The 24,510-nt window shown below is 42.3% G+C and overlaps 2 protein-coding genes across 3 annotated transcripts in view; one reads left to right on the top strand and one right to left on the bottom strand.

Annotated features, from left to right (window-relative positions):
- pvalb7 (parvalbumin 7) overlaps window positions 1-8,647 on the bottom strand; it is a 15,450-nt gene extending 6,803 nt beyond the window's left edge. The window contains exon 1 of the mRNA XM_086120343.1: window positions 8,421-8,647. Within this exon, the coding sequence (XP_085976469.1) occupies window positions 8,421-8,427 (7 nt within the window). The 5' untranslated portion in view covers window positions 8,428-8,647. The remainder of the gene's footprint in view (window positions 1-8,420) is intronic.
- Window positions 1-24,510, top strand: part of ncf4 (neutrophil cytosolic factor 4) — a 26,527-nt gene extending 2,017 nt beyond the window's left edge. Inside the window, exons 4-12 of one of the 2 annotated variants that reach the window (XR_015101852.1) lie at window positions 2,423-2,493; window positions 2,945-3,072; window positions 4,243-4,291; window positions 9,484-9,582; window positions 11,370-11,521; window positions 11,652-11,717; window positions 13,267-13,489; window positions 18,922-19,275; window positions 23,284-24,510. Coding sequence is in view for 1 of the 2 variants with exons in the window: in XM_086120342.1 (XP_085976468.1) it covers window positions 2,423-2,493; window positions 2,945-3,072; window positions 4,243-4,291; window positions 9,484-9,582; window positions 11,370-11,521; window positions 11,652-11,717; window positions 13,267-13,477 (776 nt within the window). In the remaining variant the exon portion in view is untranslated. Of the gene's footprint in view, window positions 1-2,422; window positions 2,494-2,944; window positions 3,073-4,242; window positions 4,292-9,483; window positions 9,583-11,369; window positions 11,522-11,651; window positions 11,718-13,266; window positions 13,519-18,921; window positions 19,276-23,283 lie in introns of those variants that run through there. The other variant, XM_086120342.1, reaches the window with a different exon arrangement.

Raw genomic sequence — 24,510 nt, 5'->3', positions numbered from 1 at the left:
TTTACGAAAGCTGTTTTCTTGACAAAAAAAAAAAAAGTGGCCAAAACACTTCCTGTTAGCACAAGTTGGTGTTGCGGGCACAATTTGGAGGTGTTGCAAGGATTAGCTTCTGATAATCATGTTCTAGTAATGTTTGGATATGTACGTGACGCGAGGCATGTTATGTCTTGTGCCACAACGCTGCATTTGCTGCATCCATCAATGTTTGACACGAGTCAACACTGGGCCTGCTACATAGCATAAAAAGATGACTAACTATGCTAGCTAGTGTTAGCCGTCACAATTTTATTGGCTTGCTCTGGTGAGGTCCTGCTGTTGTGTACAAATCACGGTTCCTTTCGCAACGACGGACTATTTTTAACATCAGGTTTAACTTTTTAACAAAAGCTACTCTTCTTGCTTTTTAATTTGATCTAGAAAATATATATTTTTGAAGATCAATATTTGGAGATACCGTACACCCTTTCCATTGGACAGCAAGCCATTTAGCCAAAACATCTCTATGTTGACCATCTGAGCTAAAAGTCCTATTTCTTTCCTTCCCACAAGATTTTTGTCTTTTAATTTTCTCGGTTGGAATTTCATTCAGGCACTATTTGAATAGAACATGACCCATAGTAATAATTTCAGATCAGTATTGCCTTTTTGATTTCGGTTGAGATTGCACCTTTTGGGGAAGTCAAAAGTAGCAAAACCTTTAAAAGCACTTTGAATGGATGCTACCCCATCACGATTTATCTTTTGCGTAAACGGAATATATTACGACTTCAATCAGTCTCCATCACCGAATGGGAGGACTGAGGGGTAGGGGAGGGAGGGAGCGTTCAACATTTCTACAAACTTTAGCATTTGCCACGGAGGAATCCGCAGGATAATATTAGATCTGATGGGTTTCATTGCGGAGCTCATCAAGCTGGAAAGGGAGACCGAAGGAGAGACATGGGATGATAGGATGTCAGGCGGCAGGATGGACAAAAAAAAAAAAAAAACGGCATATGGTCTTGTCGGGCTCTTTGAAACAAGTCATTAAATAGCAGAATGATTCTCCTTTGGCTAGTCATTTTAATGTAATCCAGGATTTTCCAGCCATGTGGATTTTGTGAAACAAATCACTGCCATTACAAAGATGAAGGTTAGAAAAGACAATTTGATTCGATTCAAACGAACTCGTGTCGCAGAGTGGCTGAGTCATTTACTGCTTTAGTGTGAATGAGGAGAAGGAGGAGGGGGAGGAATTGATTGAGTGTGAGCTGAACATTAAGGCCGAGGGTCATTAGGAGTGGGCTAAATGGGATTTAATAACAGCATTAAATGGCCTTGGGAGTGATTTAGTCGGCGCCGCCTCATCCTTTCTGGACTTAGAGGGGTTGTGTCATCTTGAGATTTTTTTGTCTTTGTTTTAATCTACGCCTCATTTTAGAAACCGGTGAGTACATACTGGATATATATTTTAATGTTGGTCACGACCGCTAAATATTTTTTTAGTGGTACTTCGAGTAAAAAATTGGAGCACTACAGTACTGATAAGGGAGTTTAAATGGCATGCATGACTTGTCTGCAACCAGCAGAGGTGCTGTTGATTCACTCTCAAATCGGATTACAGGGTGACTGCCAACTTTCAAAGACAGACCGAGTTTGAATGAAATTGAACATAACATGAATTTTCAAAGGGCAGAAATAATTTCACATCAAGCAGCAGTTTGGATAATAGTGAACAAAAAGTGCATTCTCCAAGCTGTTTTATCACCACTCCCGATTTAACGTTGCTGTCAAACTAGTCATAAAATAAAGAATTACATGTTTTATATTTAACCAAATTACATAACTGCAATGTCCACTTTCTTTCTTATTAAAAAAAAAAGAAGCAAAATGCCATAGACAGGCAAAGGAAACTAGCATCGACTTTGAACTGTTATAACCCTTAATGCAAGGTATCAAACTCAAGGCCCGGGGGCCACATCCGGCCCACCACGTCATTTTATATGGCCCGCGGAAGCAAATCATGCATGTCAACTTGCATGATGCTTGCTAAAATCTCAAAAATTCTCATCTGTAATAAATAAGAGACATATTGTAAGCATTTTCTTGGAACCAAACCCCTCATTACAGTAACTTAAACAACAGTTGAATACATTTTTTATTTGGTTTCAGTCACAACAGCCTTCCAAGGGAAACGGTAAATAAAATATGGCCCATGACAAAAATGAGTTTGACACCCCTGCCTTAATGCAATGGATATTGGAACACAGATGATGCAGCAACACACATAGACAAATAATTTTACATTACCCACAGGCGTATACTCTTTAAAAATAAAAAAAATTATTATTACTGCAGCTCATGACCAGTATTGACGGTCTGTTTAAACTGTTTAATTCTTTGCATTTTATCTTTCATAATGCTTTCATTTCTCTGTCGCCAGGGAAAGTGTTCATCGGCAACAAGCGGGAGATCGCGGAGAGCCGAATCCCCGAGCTGAACACGTACATGAAGGTAATCGCGGCGCTCGAGTCAGAGCGAAGTCTTGTTGCGCTCGCTCCAACTTGTGCGCCTTCACCTATAAGTGGGCTGAGTGATGCTGTAGGTGGATGCCGCACTGACGTTTACTGAAGCATCAGTTTGCAGATGAAGCTGCGCACGTAGGCGTCGCCTCTTCTCTCCCTCTCTTTCTCTTTTCTCTCTCATTGTGCCCCGTGCCCACATCACGCCTGACTGACAGCAGTTGTGGGACTTTTGACACGTTGCGTGCAGCCCAAAAAACAACAACACACAAAACGCTCAAACCACGTCGTCTTCTCCCACTCACTTGCCGTGCTTGTTTGGCCGCAACCTACGTGGGTTTTTTTTCCTCTATCTTTTCCTGCTTCGCACCTTCCACCTCGCTAGACTCCCACAACCCCTCCCCCCCGTTCCCCTCAGATTCCTCCTCTCCTTCCCCCTGCAGAGGCTGTTGGGTCTGCCGACGTGGTTGCTGCTGGATGAGGATCTCAGGATGTTCTTCTACCAGACGGAGCAGGACAGTCAACACCAGCCTCGAGCTCTCAGGCGTCTGCGACCGCCCACCCGCAAAATGTGAGCCCCTCTGTCCATATATCTCATTAAGCACCACCGGTGGAATTGCTTAAACAATTCTCAAGATGACCAGCAAAGTTACAATTGCGCTCACAAGCCCCTTTGAAAGCCTGTATGAATCTAATTAGCCGTGGAAGCTGCAGTTTGTTTGGCTTTCCAAGCAATTTCCCCAAAGGAATTCGTGTTCAGTGTCTCCTCAAGATAGAGTCAAACACTCACGGATTCTATTTTCACAGATGAGAGCGTGCAGACATTTCTGTCGTTAGTAAATTTATGTGCAGGCTCAAGGCTCACATCGGATTTGCGTCTGGAACAAAATGAGAGCCCTCGTTCTTGACATTAATGAACTCGCTGCCAGGCGCGATTCAGCATTTGTGAAATTGCTCGTTCACAGATTTTTGGGGGATCTATCCGAATGGAAAAACTCACCTATTTGCTTTTTTATTTTTAAAATTTTTTTAGCCTTCCTGTGCTAAGTATGTTGTAGTGAGTTGAGGAGTTTGCTTTGCCAGAACCTTTTGACACTTACAGGGCAAATTATTTATAGGTATATTTTTAAATTTTCAATTAGAAAAAAATGTGTGTGTATATATATATAATATACTGTATATATATAATTAAATACAATAAGTTGTATGATAATTTCAAACCTTATTATTCGCATATTATTGGATATTGTTAAGATTCTTTGCCACATGTGCATTTACATTTACATGCGCACTTGAGATGAATTTTAAAAAAATATGAAATCATCTGAAAGCTTTTTAATTTTTAAGGGTACAATTCTTTCTCTCTCTCTCTCTCGCTCTGTGTGTGTGTGTGTGTGTGTGTGTGTGTGTCTATTACACACACACACACACGTTTTTGTTCAACAAGTCATTCTTTTCTAAGCTTACTTCCTTATTTGCGATAACCATGCAGCCATTGGATGATTCGCGCATGGCGTGTTTCACCAGCAGAACATGTGGTAAGGGGAGACTCTCTCAAGAGGAAATGATGCAAAATTTGAGTCCCATTACTTCTCCTTCGCACACATGCCCTTTTCCAACCCCTGCGGCGCAGTTGTTCTAATGGTGATATTGCTCTCGGAACGGTGTTTGTTCCACTTTTGAAACCATATTCCATGTTGGACAAAATCTTGTGTTAATTTGCATTTTCTTGATCTTTTAGTAAGACAGCCAAACCCAAGACGGACCTCTTCTCATCACCAAGGGCTGAGGTATATGCGTACTTATTTTATTGTATTTGTTTCGTATTGTTGCTGTGGTTACCATCCCCCACGGCCACCCAGGTCCACAGCATCACACGTGACCCTGCCGGGGGGGGGGGGGGGTCTTTGATGCATACATTCAAACTAAAAATCAATATACAAACATGAAGGATTAACAGCGTTTGCTTGTGAAGTTGAAAGAGGTTCTGATCGTTGTCGTACGATTGGCCCCACCTTTGGCTTGAACGCATCAGATGGATACACACTCCTGCCATCTAGTGGAGGAGCATGTAATTGTTTTGTCACTATATGTGACTGACATAGATCATTTATTTGTCTTCATTCATTTGTAGCGGTCAGATGAAATCATTTCCAGATTCACATTTGTAATCTCTCGAGGCACTGTGGTTGGGAATCCCTGTTTTGGAGCAGAGTACAAATAAATTCTCTGGGGATTGTTACATGAGTGTTAAAATGAATAAAAACACATCTCGGTATAATTCAGTGAAAACCTCAACCGCTGCGAACCTTAAGCGCAATTTTAAAAACTTTGTTTAGCGAATTTGTGCCGCTCACAATCAAAGGCAGTAGTTTGAGGACCTCTTGAATTTGATTTTATAATAGCTCCTGCAGGTGTACCTAATGCTATGACCCGTGATTTTTGTGGTCTGTATGAAGGCGCCTCAGCGCACGGGCTGACTTCACGTGTTGCTGAGGCTCTTGTTCGACACGCCCTTGCCGAAACGCGTAACTTCTCTGACACTGCTACCGAGCAGAAATGAATGCATTCAATACCAAAAAAAAAAAACCTCCACACACACACACTCCAGCGGTCTTTCATTGGCGAACCGAGCTGTTTATTCGCCCCTCGCTCTCACTCTCTCTCCCACACAGCAGTGAAAAACTTGGTGTATCCTACCCACAACCAGCCTACTCAACATTTTATTTTAGATCGTTCTCTCTCTGACAACCGAGTGCCCCCTTGGTGTGCTTCTTGGTGCCTGCGCTCGTCTTGCGTCTCGTGTTCTCGCAATTATGAGAAGCGGTCGCCAAGTGAGAATTCTCATCGGAGAGCCCGGGGCCCTAAGTTCCACCCTACTCTGATACACCGATGCAGCAATAATGTAACCGGTCCCTCGATTGAAACTTAATTGGCCCTTATAGACATGCTATTAAATGAGCACCATTTTTGAATGACAATTGGCAAATCCCGACCATGAGCACCTCTTGAAATGTAGAAACCACCAAACGTCAAAGTCGCAGGAACAAAATACACCAAGTCTGAGCTTGGAAATCGTCATAGTACACCGCAAAAAATCAGACCCGAGGTGGCCTGGAAGGGGGTTATGGTTGGACAGGGGTGTGAGACCCTGGGACCTCAGGTCTGGGGCACGGAAGACCATTTGGCACAATCAAAAGCCTGAATGATGGATGGAAATAATTGACATGAAATAACTGATCAACCACTCGTGCAGTTTTCCTTATTGTTTTTTTTCTTTCGTTTTTTTGCTACATTTTTGTTTGACGAAAGGCCGGGAGCTCCAAATAACTCATTCAATCCCAGCCATTTTCACTGGAGCAACCCCCTCAATCCCAGCGTTTTACTGGATTTTGACTGATCTTGCAAGGCCCACAGAATATTTGGTTCTAATGCTATATAAACATGGAGCCTACCAAAATAAAGTTTGGACTCTGTGCTTTCAGCAGAAAAAAAAAATTGTTTCTCGCTTTTTCTATTCTTCAGCAATCGGCATTACAAAATGGCCAATTTCCATGAAAATGGCGATTCCTGGGCAAAAAACTGAGAAAAGAGCTTTTTGTAAAAGCATGCATTTCAAGCACGTGACGCACCACTGCCACCTACTGGTCGCTTTTTTACATGATTTACAATGCAAACGGCTTATTCTCATTCACAGATTGCATCAGACCCTCCTCCTCTCTATGACACAAAAAAAAGACTTAGACGTACAAGTACGTCCTTGGTAGGCGGGGCCTAATTTTAAAAAGACGTACAAGTCTCGTGGAATGAAAGAGTTAAGGAGATTCCAGGAAATTGACGTGTCATTGCAGCATCTGCAGGGGCTTACGGTTGAGTCATTGAAATGCATCAATGTCAGGTTTCACTTGGCATCTCCTAAAAGCCACCGGCCTGGAACAGCTTGCAAGAACCCTGCGTGGGGCGAGTGATCAATGATCTCATTGCAGCATGGCCACTGTTTTGTCTTTTTTTTTTTCTTTTTAAAGCTGACGACCCATGATCAGAAATCACAAAGTTGTTTCAAGTCTCAGCGTCGTCACTACTTCCTCCTGCCTCGTTTGCGATTGGCTCCTGTGATCGCATCACTCATTGCTCTTCATTCTCAGCAGCCCCTTCGCTTCTCTCCAAACTTTTAAGCTTCGCTCATTCCTCACGTCGCTTTCAGTGTGCCAGAAATGGTGAGGATTCTTTTCACTTGACACGGTCGCCAGCTGTAACCATGGAAACATGGCTAGCAGTTCTGAATTGCCCTGCAGGTACAGTAGTTAGGCCTGACAATCCGGCGAGTCAAATCTCCCTCCAGTAGAGTCCTACAGTACAGGCTTCATAAAGTATTCCTCTCGCGTCTTTTCACCGAGGGAACGCCAGCTCCCTCCTCGCTGCCGCTAATCAAGGAGCGAAGGTTTTTTACAAGCTTGTTAGGGCGGGGTGGGCGCACGTCTAATTGTGTACGATGATTGCTCCTGTGCCGAGCTCAACCCAGGCGTCATTTCCAGCCGTTCCCTGTGCAAGCGAATCGCACCGGCGCAACAATACTGAACTGCTCCATTCTATTGGAGCATCTTGCTAATGTTTCTTGCCTAGTGTTTTTTTTTTTTTTTTTGCCAACACATCCGTGAATGAATGCCAAACTGATCATAGCAATCCTTCCTCCTATCACGTTGTTATCAGGCTTGTCATAGCTTACTGATAAGGTGATCATTTGAGTCTTTCTACTCTTAAGTGGCCTTTGTAAAAGGTGACTTCATCATTTCTCTCGGTCCGATAATCTCCCAGGGAAAAAGTCCGACATAATCGATTTAAGAAATTCAAAAATAATCATCAATTTGACAGATAAAAATTAAAGATGTATACTTTTTAACTTGTGTATCAGCATTTTCTCACGTAAAAATAATTACAACTCACTTTAAAAAAAAAAATCCACCAACATTGTTGGAGTAGTAAGAAAAAAAGATTTAACTACTAAATTTTTTAATACATTTTACTCGTTTGTCAGCATTTCGACATAAAAAAGAACATGTAGTATTAAAAATGATTTTTAAAAATAAATAAATATGTAACATAAAAAGTCCATCATTTCAGAAATGTACTTGTAAGTAAAAAGATAATTCCATCTGTCAGGGTGGAAAATTCTTTTCAGAAAAAGGTATTTAAAATGTGTGCATTTTTGTAATAGTACATAAAAAAATGATCATATCAAAATACAATTTAAAGAAAAAATACATTTTTACTTTTACAACAGCATTTTCAACCCAAACAAAACAATTTTAAAACCCCCCGAAATGAATATAATGACTTCTTTTTCAATCCTCCTCTTTATGTGCTTGTCTCACATGCTAAAATTCATTGCATTGAAATAAAATGTAAATGACACTCAGTTGATACTTTTCATCTGCTAAAGTAGCACCTTTAACGCACAAAAATAAAAGAAATAAACCTAAATTGTTCTCCCACAAAAAATAGACTTTTTTCCCCTCTACTTGGGGCGCAGCATTCACGCACTAATTAGTGAACTCGGATGCCACCAAACCAAGCAAATTCAACAATCATCGATTGAGAGTCAACCGAGCATTTAAAGGAGTTTGTGCCGTCAACACCTGCAAATTATAGCCAGAAATGCCACAAAAGTTCTATGCGGAGTCAGATGTGTTCTTTATTGGAAAAAGTTAAGGTGCCTTTGACGTGTTTTTTGTTCGAGTGTGTTGGTGTCAACACGATCAAATTATTTTGCGTCTGATTATTCGTACCGATTTCTTATTCTGTTCACACGGGGATTAAAGTCACACGCACGCAACACAAAACACGCACAAGCACACACTCTCCATCGCATTTCATAATAGTCACATAGTTGAAATGAATCAAAGACAAAAAGTTGCTCACCACACATCGTCCCGTGAAGTTGATCCCGATCTTCCTCACTCGCTGCGAGCCAAGCAGACAGCAAAGGCAGCAGTGATCTGTCAGACCCGTACCTCTGTTTAAATTTCACTATTCCTACCTCCTCCTCCTCCTCCTCTTCTTCTTCACCTCCCTCCTACTACACTCGCCGCTCCGTGTTCTTTTTTTGGCCAGCTGAGCTGTGCTGCTGCTGCTGCTGCTGCTGCCGCGTCGCCCAGCTCGACGTCTCACGCGCCCTGACGTGCGGCTCATCTCATCGCAGCTTCCTCTGTGCTCGTCTTTTAATATGTGGCCCGATGATGTTCGCTTCAAAATGTTGGGTTTGGTTTCCCAACGCACATACTGGGTAGATGTGGATTTTGAACTGATTTAAAGACATTTATAAAAAAAACTGCCTTTGAAAATATTCCTTCGTGCTTGTGCTCGCCCTCTCACTGTTGAGAAATGGGAGACGAGTGTATAACATCACTTTGAGGAAACAAAGACTCTCGCTAAGAACAGTTTTCGAAATAAGAGCCCAAAGTGTGCTTGCTCGAAGATGCGTCTTTCTCACTCCCAGTTGAAGTTGACTATAAATCTGATACATGAATCAACATAGAATCAAATATTGTGTATTTAAGCAACAAAATGTTTTAATCAAATCATTCATGTGACACACCCACTTACTGCCACCTTTACATTATTTTCATGTAATTGTTTTGAATTGTCGTATTTTGTGGGGATGGTGTTATTTTCTACTCGTGCCGTTTTTATGATTGTTTTTCTCGAATATTTGCTATTTACTATTTTTGGGGTATTTTCCATGATGGGTGTGAATTGAAGTCAAGCTTTGCACAAAGGCCATAAATCACACACACACACAAAGTGTGTTTCAATCCTGCAATGCTTGCTGAGCTGTGCTCTTTGACCTGTGGAGCCCTCTGTCTTTAAAGGTTCCACTGTATGACACATGACCCTTTTTCTCTTTGCGTCACTGACACTCTTGACCTCGGCAGATGCAGCAAGACCACATTTGACTCAAAACTGTTTCTCTTCTTGCCGCCAGGCCATCTTTGACTTTTGTGGCAGCAGCAAGGCAGAGTTGAACCTGAAGAGAGGAGACTTGATCTTCCTGCTGCATCGAGTCAACGCAGACTGGCTGGAGGTATTCTAAAACGCATTACAAGGGCATGAGGAGGTGGTGGGGTTAGCTGGACGGATTGTTTGGGGGTGGGGGTCCTTTCTGACCTGTCTGGTCTGCTGCTCAAAATAAGCACCAATAGGCTACAAACATTGTCCACTGTACTCTAGTTTATATATGAGCTCTGATTTGCTTCTGTCGAATCCCAAAAGAACTGTATGTGGCAATTAGATGCGTTTGCCCACCCTTGGCAAAGGCCTGCACCCATTTTCACCCTGAAATGCAGAAATAAGGAAAAAAGACGAGCAGAGTTGTAGCATTAGCCATCATGTGGCATGACTCCTTCTTGTGACTGGCTTCAGCGGTTCTTCAACTAACCATTGCAATTTGTCTTCAAGTTTGATCAGTAACATTGCACAGGCTTAATTTCTCTAATTGCAACCACTCCCCGCCTGTACACACGGCAAATGAACCGCGTGGCAACTTTGTGCATGCGGCAGACCCAAAAGAAGCTGTGACCGGTTAGTAGATCAGCTTCCGTGTGCACTCAGGTATGCACCCTTTTTTGCAGCGCAAAACTTTAGTCAATCAGACCCGGATTAGCCACTAGTAAATCAAGTTCAATTCAGAAAAGGGAAAAATATGAAGTGACACCTTGACGGATGCACTCTCTGAAATGCTGCAATGCTAACATCATGCTAAAATATTGTTTAGCTAAACCCTCATTATTTTGTGTTACAAATGAATCAAAGAAGTAGTGTGTCGTGTGCAGGCACCAGGAAAAGCTGCTCATACGATGAAGTAACCGGAGGTGGGTGCGATGGAGGGACCGCAGTGAGGGAGAGACAAAGCGAACGTGGAGGATGCACTCATCTCCGTCTTATTTTTACCTTCTGGCTGCTCTGCACACACGTCCAATAATGCTTAATGGGGAACGTGCAATAATCTGTTTATTGTCCTGCGGTGCTGCTTCAGCGTCATCTAAAAATATATTTCCAAAACCGAACGCGGCGGTTGTGTGCGGACAAGCGTGACCGTTTTGAAGCAGGGTTGAGTCGTAAATGGCAAAGGTTTGGTAAAGTAGCCAAAAGTTGGACTCGAGAGGATCGTTATTTGAGAGTAACTTGACTCAAGTGAAATAAAAAGTCTTCCAAATTATTACTCAGGGTGGAAGGGGGGGGGGGGGGGGGGGGGGCTATCGCAACATGAAGTTTGCCGCCATATTTAAGTCACCAGCGGTTATCACCAGCTCATTCTGGATTGATGTGTACCCAAAAACAAAATTTGCACGGATCGTCCTTTTCCACATAGCGACGTCTCTGCCAGATGTGAGTCGGCCACATTTAAAGGGAATGACAAATGTGCACTTTAGAGTTTTTCACCATTCAATATTCCCGACGGTTGACTTATTTTTCTCACTTGCTAAGACTGTGCAAATGTGACTTCAAACAATGGCTGTACAGTGAAAAAAGTTGTTTTTTTTTTTTACTGGAATTTTTTTTTCTATTTCCGTTATTTCCAATGGGAAACTTGTTTCCATTTTCGTTCAATTTGGAGGTCAAGGAATGTCTTGAAAAGTGATAATTGGTTTATTTACTTTTATTTAATTATTTCCGACTACTTTACGTTTCCCATTAGAGTCTCTCTCTCTCTCTCTCTCTCTCTCACACACACACACACGCACACGAGGGTGTACTCACAAAGGCTTACATGCTAATTGTCATGTATCCTGCGTGAGCTAATTAGTCAGACTTCCACGAGTGCGAATCCCTCACACTTTTCTGTGATTGTTATCCCCCCCCCCCCCGCAGGGCACGGTCAACAACCAGACGGGGATTTTTCCACAATCCTTTGTGAAAATCATCAAGCCCCTCCCGGAGAGTGAATCAGAGGGCGAAGGACAAGGCCACACCTACAGCTGCCTGCGATGCTACCTGCTCACCCCCTCGGGAATCCAAGCCAGGTATGTTTCTATGTTTATCTTTGTTCAGGCTTATACTGTGCATTCTGAATACTTGGCTACTTTAAAATGGGCGAGTTGTCCTCAAGATGTACTGTAAATGTGATATGTGTGTGTATGCATGCGCTTGCAGAGACGTGTGCGTTCAAGAGGACCTCAACATCCAGCCAACACACAAGGAGCTGATGTCTCGTATGAGGTAGTTGTCGTTCTCCACACTTGTCCCTCTTTTAGAAGGGGCACTGAAATAATAAAGCATGAGTTCCATTAGCGGTGTCGTCTGGGGGCTGCAAGTAGACTTGGAGTAAGACCATCTCTGAGTCGGTCAAAGTTGTGGCGCAGGTTGTCCAACGGGGTTTTGGTGGTTCCCATATCAAGGGTGCTGTACTTTCATCACGGAAAATATAGTTGTTGTTGTTTTATTTAACACGAATCAAGTTACCAAAAGTGTTTCCTTCTATTTTAAAACGACCATTTAAATAGGGCTGAACAATTGATTGAATGCGCAATAGACATTGCAATTCGGTAGAATGTCATTTTCAGACAAATTCAAATTCAATTCAAAAATCCAATTGAGATTTATTACATTTATTACTCATGTTTACGCCACGCTTTTTTCTTTTTTTTTAATTTTGTGAAGTTGTCATCGTGAACACTAAAAAGACTGCAAGTCAAAGTGTCTCGAATTGAAGCAGGGACAGAAACTGTCTTTCACCTGAGTTTATACTGTATTTCCCTTATTTTAGCGTCAGCCTAAAATTAAGGCAAACCCCAAATCTCTGATCATTTTTCCAAATCTATCAGCCCTGCTTTTAAGTCTGTACATCCATCGATCCATTTTCCGAAGCGCTTATCCTCCCTAAATTTGAATAAACACACATTGCAACAGCTGCAAGAGGCTTGAAATAAACAAGAAAATATTTCTAGAAGCCCCTTCATTCTCCACAGTGCCGCCACGCCACACTCACACTCACCTTGAGCTTCTCAATTGGTGCCTGCCAATCACGGGGTGCCCATCAAATGAGCTGTCGAGGGACCTTCTCCACCCGCAAGCCCCTCCGTGCCCTCATCACGGAGCAGCGTAGCAACATGCCCGCACGCAATGTGCTTATTACGGCGCCGTATCTGCTCGTTAGCTGCTCGGCCGCGCTAACGTGATTAGCCCGAGCCTGTTCCCTAATCACTTCATTTCTACTCTCCTCTCTTGTGTTCGCACCCCGGGTCCGGGAGAGTGCAATGTTTTTTTTTTGTTTGTTTGTTTTTTTGCACTTTAAAATGCATGTTGAAATGTAGTTGATAATTGATAAGTAAATTCATTGATACAGTCCCCCCCCCCCTCCCGTCCCTTTATCCTCACGAGGGCCGCGGGCGTGCTGAAGCCTATCCCCGCTGAGTCGTCATTTTAATTTTTTTTAACGATTTAAAAAAATTCCCATCTGAAAGCTACTCCAGAAACAAAAATAATCATCACCACTCAAATGTGGGGAACGGATATTTAATATAATTCCGATATATTTACAATAGTGTGTTAAACTCAAAAGGACGTTATGGGAAAAAAAAAAAGGAAAAAAAACTACCATCTCCTCATAAAAAATGTATCTCCTGGCTAAAAATAAAAAGAACGATGAAAGTAATGTCTTACCAAGCATCATTAATCCAACGCGAGATCGGTTCATTGTTTTCATCTCCATGGCAACCGCTGCATTGAAGCTTGTGCGCTCACGCGTGTGCGTGTGTGTCTTTATCAGGGACGTGTTCACGGTGGATGACATCGCGCTGAACTACCGCGACGGCGAGGGCGACCTCATCCGTGTGCTGGATGACGAGGACGTGCTGCTGATGATCAAGGAGTGCCGAGGTCAGGCAGCGGGGGCGGTCCAGAGGCCTGTCAATCAGTTTCCGTGGGAACTGCTCGTGACCATGGCCTCTGACCTCTCCGTTTACAATGTGGAGGCGTGACACCATTCTTACGTTAGTATAATAAACCATATTCACTAGTATATTTGATTGTTTCAAGTTTACTCGCCAATACACACACACAATATATATATATATGTATATACAGTATATATTAATAATGTTTTTGTTTTTTTTTCAATGCAGGCCATTTGCAGTCACACTTTTATACATAGCGGTCACATCCATGGGCAGCTATTCAAAAACTTGAGTAGTGATGTCACAGAAGCGTATCAGTTACAACTGTGGATGTGCTAGTGTGTCATGAAGCGCACAACAGTGAACAGCTATCGAGAAATAATCTCACAATGAGGGATGTTCGATACCACTTTTTTATCAAACCGATTTCAGTATGAGTATTCGCGATACCGATACCAAGAAACCAATACCAGTCGTCAACCATCCATGCTATTTACTTCCTGATAGCAGAATGGCCACAAGAGGGCACCATGACTCTCAGTGACTAGTATCGGCAGCCTTCGTGAGCCTTGATACTGTCATGACTGATGCACAACTTTGACTTCCACAACTACAAATTGTACCATTTGCCTCCAAACTTTTTTTAATAAGTACACCTCGACATAACATTGCATCCTTATGAACATTATCGAAAACGAGAAAAAAAAGATCAAATTTAGTCCTTCACAGAAAAGATTTGAAGGACATACATTTATCAGCGTTTTTTTTTTTTAAATACAATACAATACAATACATGCAGATTTATATAGCGCTTTCACAACAGCGACAGCTGTAAGCGCTTCACAAAACAGTTAACATAAAGTAAAATAATAAACAACACATAACATAAATGAGAGCAACATTGCCACATTGTAGTGGATGTGCACTTATACTTTTTTTTTAACTGCAAAAAAAAGTCCCTGGGTCACACACATCCACCCTGGCATTCCATTCGCCCCCCACCCCACGACCATGACCACCAGGGGCCCGCCATACTACTGAGAAGGACTGCTGTAGGGTCACAGAACACAGTATGATCTGCAAAAAATGATCAACGAGCCAAGGTTCAAATTTTGTGTATTTCTCTTTCTTTCTTTCAGTGATATTTATGCAAAATAGCCACCTTGAAAAGGTGTAAAAATGTTTGCTTTGACAGGTGGGGTTAAACAAGATGCTAGGACTCACACAGTGGTAGAATAAATTCATAAAAGAATGCAATTTCTGTCAAAAAAATATAAAAAATATTTCTGGACTGGTAAATTTTATTGTAGATTTTTGGGAATTTGGGAATGTGATAAGCCATTCGCAAATATCCTTCATGTTTTCCTATTCAAGCTAGTTTCATTCCGATACTTTTCTCACTAATACCTCAAAAGTTCACAAAGACCCGAAACAAGGTCCCTGGGTGCAAGGAGGCGTAAATGGAAGCTTTGTCGCGTGTTAATGGTTTTCAGATATGTGTGTGTGTGTGTCCACACGTGGATGCGCTGTTGTTTACCGTCGCTACGATTAATGCGAAAAGGAGTGAAAATTGCGTCCATGTTTATGAAGCGTGAACACATTGGCAGGCCGCGCGGCAACAAGAAGGACTTTGCACGACTGGGCCTCGTGTTCACACGGAGGGGGAAGTGGGAGAAAGCAGTCATAAACACCATGTTGGCATATTGCTTCTGTACTGTATATTTGTCATGATGAGATCAAAATTCAGTCTTGAAAATTATAATGCACATTTTTGAAAGGCATTCATATAAATATATTTTTTTGTAAATAAATCTTTGAAGTTTGCAGCGGGGTGCAATTGCACTGTTACCCACCTTTCCTATGGTGTCCCCCAGAGTTCGATGCTTGGTCCTCTCCTTTTAATCCTCTACATTGTCCCACTCAGTAACCTCAAAATGTACACAGTTTAAGCTGATGACAACCGGTTCTATATTGCCCGTAACACTTTAAATATCCATCGCTACAGTGCTTATTGTTTGTTAGGCTACATCAAATGAATTTGAGTACTTTGAAAAGCACCACACCGTACCAATAAAATGTTAGATAAGTGACCGATGTGTTTTTTTTGTTGTTAGTGTCATTTTCAGACGTCGCTGCATCAACTGCTCATTAGCATTTGTGACACAATGTCACTTTCACACTTGTCTGTCATCTCTCCTTCTTAATGACTGTGTGAGCTTTGCCCTTCGGCGTAATGAAGCTGCTAATGAATGTCATAAGGGCCCAAGTCATGCGTACTTGTGACCTGCCAAGTACGTATTTATCTTCAAGCACCTGTGAAACGTGTCTCCATTGCACAAGTCGCTTCATGGGAAAATAATTAGGCCGTTTCACATGTTACGTTCACGATTTGTTATTGAAATGATTCAGATTAAGTGAAAGTACTGTATCTTAAGCATTGAAAAAAACGAGTTGCTGAATTCCCAATATTTAAATTGACATGTCTTCACCAAACATTAACTAATTTCCATTATCAGCTATTTACATCCATTATGTAGCTTAATGTCTTAAAAGTGATCCAAGTGATCTGTTTTGTGCTGGAGGGTCGCAAATTTTATAATACAGTAGACTGCCATATACACATGCGATTTCACCACACGCACGCACACACACACAGTCAAGTCCATGACCAAATGATGCCAAAGCTGTGACTAAATACTTTGTATGAAAGTATTGCAGTAATTGAGCCAACGAAATGTGTTGGAGTGTTACAACTTGGTGGACAGACAAGCTTTGTTGGAAGTTATGGGTGTCTTTGTCTCATGTGACTGCACAAGTGTGCATTTTTTTTTTTTGAAAATCAAACCACCCATAAGCCATTTTAAAGCGCAACAGTTGAGTTTAAAATTATTTTGAAACTATTTTCTGCATTTCTGTTTCACCGTATGGTCAAGTGTTGTTATATTGTATTATAAGTGACGACACCTGCAGGGGCGCTGTTTAGCTACCCGCACCTCCCCCTCCCCTCTCTGACTACTGTATAAGTAGCGAAGCTACCTAAACTCAATTCATCACATGCCTGGATGAATCTCTCCTGTCTTCACATCCTCCTCTTTTCCGCCCTGGCCCTTCTTTAACCTTGCCGCCTTCTCCCTCCCACTTTTCTCTGGCTCTTTTGGCAGCGCTTGCCGAATAAAATTCCGCCCTCGCTCGCTGGGAATCGGACTAAACGTGTGCTACCAGCACGCCTTTAAGTGGCGCCACTGCAGATCGCATTCTCTCCCCAAATCGCATTACGGCCGCATTCAAAATGGCTTCTGGACGCAAAAGGGGATTACACTCAGGCATTGTGAGAAAGGTCAATCCCACCATAAATTTAAATGATGCAGTTTATGAGTACAACTTTCAACCTTTTTCATAAGGAGCGCAATAAACATTTGCAGCCCTGTGAAGTCAATATTAACCTATAAGAAATATTGATCGTTTATTATTTAGGACCTCAGAAGGTTTCCGCAAGATGTTAGAAAGTTTTCGCATAATGTAGATTTACTGGGGATTTTTCTGTCCATAAATTCCTACGTTAAATTTATTATTTTGAAAATGAAAAAGAAGTAAAGATAGCCTAAAATAAGAACCTATACAAACATTTCAAGGGGGGGGGGGAATAAAATTCACACCGTCGTGTGGAAAAATCTAATTTTATATATATATATATTGCATCAATAAATAACATACGAAGAGAATCATTAAAAAGTCAAATACTTCAAATAATTTTTCCTGGGGATAAAAACCCATTGTTGACTTGCTCTGTACTTTTGCATTATTGAACAAAGGAGGGCGCTGTTGAACCACTCTTCAAATTTCCTCAGTTCGACTGTCCAGATGTTGAATACTGTCACTTATTTTCATGTGTAACGGTCAAGTAGTGTTTTGAAGTAATAGGTCATACATATATTAGATTATTGGTGGTAATGTGCATATATAATATCTCTGTTGACTGAATCAGAGTGGGCTCCCCCCACAAAACATTCTCGTGAATGTCATCAGCATCCGGACTATTCTCACCACTTATAGCATCCTATACTCTCTCAACTAGATATCATGACAAGTGACCTTTTTTTTTCAATCCACATCCTATCGATGTGTACCTAATGAATTGGCCAGAGATGGTACGGAGCATCGGGTTCAGCGTACAGATGTTGATTGTGAGTTCAAATCAATGAACAAGGGGTCATGCAATCCAAGAGAGAAGAAATAGAACAGCGTGACAGGCAGGTCTATTTTAGTTGGATAAAGTACAGAACCATTACGGTTCTTGCTGAGATGTCAAGAACACACTCACATACTCGATGACGGTCAGTTCTGAAGATCTGGAGGAGGCACAGACCGCCGGCAGTCTGTCGTCTCCTGCTTGGCCTGAGACGTCCGTGTGAGGATACACTCAGCACTGTGTGTGTGTGTGTGTGTGTGTGTGTGTGTGTGTGTGTGTGTGTGTGTGTGTGTGTCTTCGTCCGAATCGGCAGTAGAGCCCTTGGACTAAAGGAGATTCAAAGTCCTAAAAATTAGTTTGTGGGGATTACTGTAAAGTGGACAAATACTTTATTGTTTTTTTTTTTCTCTGTGTGTGCTGAGATTAGAGTGACTTCATTGTGTAGTTTGGAGTGAGGATTTACACGAAAAGAGCTTAGCGCTGAAAGACACATAAGTGATTGACGCGGTGTCTTTTCTCTGCCGAGCGATCTGCTCGAAGGGCGGAAAGTCGACTGTGTGAGCCTTTATGAAACCAGTTTTGTTTTTGCATTCTGTTCATGATTCGAGATGTTTGTCATCTGTAACATTATAAACATAAGGCTGAGCAATGAAAGTCTCCCTCCCGCTATACAAATAATATGAAAGAAAAAAAAAAAGAGAGAAATGGGAAATCAAGTCGCAAATTTTCTTTCGAATAATGTATTCAATGTACTCTCATGGTTTTCTGATCGATATTTTTGTGGAATTTGAAAAATTTGCCTTTTTTAATCCATCTCAGGGCATGGCCATTTTGCCTTGAACTGCCACTAGCTGTCGACTGAGAATGACATCACCGTGCTGAAGGGCTCAGCTTGCGGATGTCATGTGACCAAACCCCGAAAACAAATGAAGTGTGACAATCGTTGAACTGCAAATGGCAGTCGCGTGCGGCCCGCAACCACCGTCTGAGAGTCTAATACCCACCACTCAAAAAATAACTTGATTGAAAAAACATTTTTAACCCCCCAAAAATTGACCCAAAAAAACACTGATAATTTTTTTTACGAGTACATTTTGTCCATATTTAAAATAGCATCCTTGTCATACATCGGGTCCGGAAGTGCGTGATGCTTTGCGTCACCCTCCCCCCTCCCTCAGTAGAACTGATGAAAAATTATGGCCCCCTGCGGCATGTAAGTTACCTACCACTCTTCGAGTTCGTGCAAAAACAGAAATCTGTCTAGAATGCAGGAAGATGCTTGATTGATGATTGTTTTGATACCATCCATTCGTTTTCTGAACCCCTTTATTCTCACAAGGGTCGCTGGGGGTGCTGGAGCCAATCCCAGCTGTCTTCGGGCACTAGGCGGGGGGCACCCTGAACCGGTTGCCAGCCAATCGCAGGGCACACGGAGACGAACAACCATCCGCGCTCACACTGACACCTGGGGACAATTTGGAGTGTTCAATCAGCCTGCCATGCCTGTTTTTGGAATGTGGGAGGAAACCGGAGTACCCGGAGAAAACCCACGCAGGCCCGGGGAGAACGTGCAAACTCCACACAGGGAGGCCGGAGCTGGAATCGAACCCGGTACCTTTGCACTGTGAGGCCGACGCGCCAACCACTGGACCACTGGGCCGCCCCCGATACCATCCACTGTTATTAAATACAGGTACTCCGAACTTGGTTTTTTGAGGGGGGGTAGGGGGGGGGTAACATGTTGTCAGACATGGGTGTGTTGCATGTGTTGGGGGGGAAAGAATAGACGATTGTTATGCAGAGGTCACACACACGCGCACGCACACTCACTCGGTATTGATAAAGCGTCCAAAAGTAGAAAGTGGGACAAGGCACTTCTGAGATGTTGAAATTATCTGCCTGTCATTGTTCCCATCTGCCGAGCGTCTTTGGTCTCCGCCCTCGCGTGACCTTGACACCCGTCCGATGCACAAGCGTGCGTGGCGTCGCCTCCCATTCGCGTTGCGCATCCATCATTTTTCCTTATCGCGCTTCCGTTTTTTTGTTCCATATTAGTCTGTCTTTGTCTCCCGGCAGCCGTTTTGCCCCCCCCCCCCCCCATCCCAAAAGCATTCTTTTGCTCGGAACGCGACGTTGTGAATGTTATCTCGCTCGCCGCTTCCTCCTCGAAGGCCTTCTGCTGCATTGGCATCGGAAAGGAATGAACGCCTTTGAACCTCAGCCACTTTGTTTCTCGGTGGAGCGTAATCGCGGCGTTGACTGTGCGCTCTTCTGCCGCACCTGATGGGCCTGATGCGATATTGTACCGACCCACTTCCTTTGCTGTTTTTGATGAGTTTTACAGTGTGCCTTTGCCAGATCATGCTTTGCTTCATGCAAATTCTCCTATTTGTGGATTTCTTCACTTTGGAATCTCTTCTGTTATTAACTGAAAACCTGTTTTTGTGCAGTTATTTATTTATTTTTGCATCTACAGACAATTAGAAACCTTTTGAAGGGAGTGTCAATTACACACGGATTTTTGCTATTTGCGGCTGGACTTGATTCCAAATCCCGACAAATACCTTTTGTGTTCTGCCTTAGTGCAATTCATGATGCAGTGTACCCTTGCTTTTTGTGAGGGTTAAGGACCCAGCAAGAAAAAAAACAAAAAGTCAACTTAAAAAATTTCCCCAAACTGCTCCTAAACCACTTCAAAATCATTTCTAAATAACTTATGGTTAAAAATAGCTTTTATATTATTTCTATCCATCCATCCCTCATCTTCCGCTTATCCAGGGTCAGGTCACGTGGGGCAACAGCTCAAGCAGAGAAGTCCAGATTTCCTGCTCCCCAGCCACTTCAAACTGCTTATCCAGGGTGGGGGGGGGAAGAGTTTTTCCATTGTGTCCCAGGTCATCCTCGGGCCTTCTCCCGCACCTCCGCACTAAGGAGATATGTCCAGAATATCATCTGAACCAGATGCCCAAGCCACTTTATAGTTCCTCTGACACCAAGTGGAGGGAACTCATTTCAACAGTTTGAAATCCGTGTTCTTGTTTTTGGAACTCGACTTAACGCTCGTGACCTCAGAAGATGTTGCGAACATAGGTCGGCCGATGAACTCAAGTGACTCCTACTATTTGAACTCTGTTGCTAACCAAAAGAGCAGCACCTGGCGAAGCATATAAATCGTCTCTTTGTTGAAATAAATGTGGAGCCCTACAAAGGTGACCTCGCATTACACGGGGATGCCGATGCCGCCCTGAATGATGATCAGTGTTCTAATAGCTTTGCTATAATATTGCGTCAACGTTTAAATTGCTACAACTATACTTCGAAGAGTGTTTATTGAGCTATATCACAGTTTGCATTCCTTTTGCTTTTACACTTAGTTTTAAAACCGTTACTTTCATGTATTTTTAATTCCCAGTATCTCTACTTCTACTTGACTGATACACGTGAATACTTTGGCCGCCTCCGCAAGTGAGCTTTAGCAATGAAAGCAATGTCGTATTCAGCACACAGTGTCATCTCACGATGATCTAATGGAGATTCTCCGCGACCTCCTCGTGCTCTCAGCATAGTGAGCCCAGCTAGAAGATCCTCCGGTGGCGCCCCCACAACTACTGTTACTACAAAACAATTCACACAAGCAATATCAGGTTGTGAATTTGGCTCCCATGCCAGCAATAATGACGTCCGACAGCTGTAACGCGCGGTTGCCTGTGCGCGTTGGTATTGCCTTGATGCGTTTGGGTTCAATCCAGCAACATTTTGTCAAGGGAGCAGCAGCTGGAGAAACATTGCAGAAGCAAGTGAGGGGAGGGATTCTGTGTATTTGCAGTGAGGCGATGACACTAAACAACTGAATGAGATTGTATAGTGATGACTGCTGAGGTGGACTCAATGGTGTTTTTATAGGAGGGCAATATATATATATATATATATATATATATATATATATATATATATATATATATTAGAGCTGTCAGTTTAGCGCGTTTTTATTGGCATTAATTTAAATGAATTTTAACGGGATTAAATATTTTCTCTCGAGATTAACGCGGCACACGTCACAAGCGGATGTTACGTTGCTCTATAAATACACCAGAAACAAAACAACAAGCGCGCTGCAGAAGTCCACGCCCATGTCTGTTTTGTCAGCCACGGCAGGTCGAGACACCGAAAACGGATACTTAAAGAGTTTATGAATGGAAAGTTTACGTTTAAAAAGTTGCCAGATTGCTCCACTGACAAGACCAAAGTTACCTGTTCTCTCTCTCTGTATCATACAGGTATACGATGTATGCCACTGACGCGATTGTTACTTGTTTGGAACTATTTTGTGTGGAAGGTTACAGTGTTCTGTGTCCATATAAAGAGAGCGGGTGGAGCTTCTCTGTGTTCGTCCGACAGTGACAGTGCGCTGCAATGGTAGCGACCGAGCGAAAATAAAACGTCTCCAGTGTTGTCATCGAACCAAGTGTAGTCATCCGAAATGAGGTCTACACAAAACCGTAGAGAGACTTCCACGCAAGAAGGACCAACACAATCAACATATCCTGACTGTGTTAGGGGGAGTGAAACCCCCCTCTTTCAGAATGGTTTGCCCCAGCAGCACGGGGGAAGTGCGTGCGTTTGTTTGTAGGCCGGCAGTTTTGAATACAGCGGCACATAACGAACACTGGTGTCCGGTGTCTCGTTATTCTTCAACAAACATACAGAAACAGACTGCTGTGTTCAAAGCAAACTTGAGAAAAACGAAGTATGCAACCATGGTTTAAATCCACTATAGGCTGAGTACTAGTTTACCTTAGATGTGCACTTTATGTGATATTGCTCTGTTTTGATTTCATAAAAAAAAGCTGTTAAAGCAGCTGTTGTGTGACAAAATATTTTTTTCACTGTTGTTGATGGACAGTAATATTGTGTGAGAGATTATGTGTGAATAACTGCTCCAAGTGAAAAATGTTCATGTAAAATTGAAAATCGAAATTGTTATTTCAGTAAATATTTGCATTTGGCACATAGAAAACTGATTCATGATTCTATGTTGATGAGAGCATTAAAATGGGGAAAAATAGGACAAAAAATGTAAAAGGAAATTCAGAAATGATAAAAAATGTGTGAGTAATCACGATTAATTTTTTTAGTTCATTTGAGTTAATTATGACAGTTGCATTTTTAATTAGATTAAATATTTTAATCGTTTGACAGCTCTAATATATATATATACCAATAGGCAGTAGTAGTCAACATGTTTTTTTGGATAAGAAAATATGCCTCCTCCTATGGAGGAGGCCTTGAATGTTATGTTTTTTTCCCAATTCCAAAAAGTATAATTTTCTTTTTTTCCCTTTTTTTTATTTCTTAATTTTGCTCCATAGGAGTATCAGGCATGTATATTCAAGCTAACATAATTATAATATATTTTTAGTTCATATTTTTATTGGAATTAGGATAAGTAGTAGTGGTAGAAGTACAAATAGTTTTCTCACAAATGCAGCTATATCTATCAATGTTCTAATCCGCTTATCCTCACGAGGGGTGCGGGGGGTGCTGGAGCCGATCCCAGCTGTCTTCGGGCAGTAGGCAGGGCATGCCCTGAACTGGTCGCCAGCCAATCGCACATATACAAACAAACAACCGCGCTCACAATCACACCCAGGGACAATTTAGAGTGTTCCACTAACCCGCCATGCATGTTTTTGGAATATAGGAGGAAACCCGAGTACCCGGAAAAAACCCACCTAGGCACAGGGAGAACATGCAAACTCCACACATGAAGCCTGGAGCCAGAATCCAACCCTGCACCTCTGCACAGTGAGGCGGATGTGCCAACCAGTGTTTCACCGTGCCGCCCCCAAATGCTGCTATGTATTTATTTGTTTATTCATTTATTATTATTCTTTTAATTTTACATAACGGTTAGTAAAATAGTTTCCCGCAAATAACCACCGTATGCTACTCAAAAGAAGTATTCTTGTATTCTAATAAAGAATAATATCATTTTTATTGGTATCGGGAGGTATCCAGAATGCATCTGAACCAGATGCCCAAGCCACTTCATTGACCTAATGAGACCATCATTAGGTCAACTGAAGAAAGTGCTTGGCAGGTATTAAAAAGGACAATTTCTGAAATGTCACGTAAATTGAACATGACTTTGAACGGAATTGGTTATTGGCTAGGAAGAGGGAGACGAGAGTGGTTTGGTTTGTTTCCCGACCGACATCCATCAGCATGCAAGCTGTGCCTCCACTCACGTCGTGCTCTTGAATGAGGCGACAAGCTCGTGTCGCGATGCTGGCCTTGGTGTAAACACGAGGAAGGCTTTCACTTTCCAAACATCCTGAGGCGGGAAATAGATCCAGTTCTTGTCTGTAGTCGTGACCTCACCCTCGTGTGTTCAGTGCGTAACCGCAATAAGTTAAAAGTTCACAGCTCCCCCATCCACACGTTGGCAGAAAGATGACGGATGACTTTGAGCGTTTGAAAGTTGGGCACAAAGCGAGAATCTCATTCATTTTGAATTCCACCTAACATGAGATAACCAAGGGAGCTCCATTACGAGATTAATAGGGCCATACGTTGGACATAAAAAGTCTACACACCCCTGTCGAAATACCAGGTTTCTGTTATATCAAACGATCAATGTCATTTCAAAACTTTTCCACCATTGATGTAACCTATAAGCTGTACAAGAAAGTAAAAATAAAGAAATAAAAAATTCGAAATGGGTGTGTGCGGACTCCCACTTGACATGAGAGGAATGTTGAACGCAATTGGTGGATTCAGAACAAAGCCCCACCCGAGTTATCGGAGGGTGTGTACACTTGTGACACACCCTTGTGACACATTATCAGTTGTTCAGTTTTCTTTCCCTGACTCCCTTTTTCCAGTTGCGCTGTACAGGTTAAAGGTCATCTTCATCGAGGAAAAAATT

Source organism: Hippocampus guttulatus, chromosome 9 (assembly GCF_054856545.1).
Source record: "Hippocampus guttulatus isolate MCC_2025c chromosome 9, RoL_Hgut_1.0, whole genome shotgun sequence".
Taxonomy (NCBI): domain Eukaryota; kingdom Metazoa; phylum Chordata; class Actinopteri; order Syngnathiformes; family Syngnathidae; genus Hippocampus; species Hippocampus guttulatus.
Note: the sequence above shows the minus strand (reverse complement) of the source record. Positions and strands in the feature narration are given on the sequence as shown.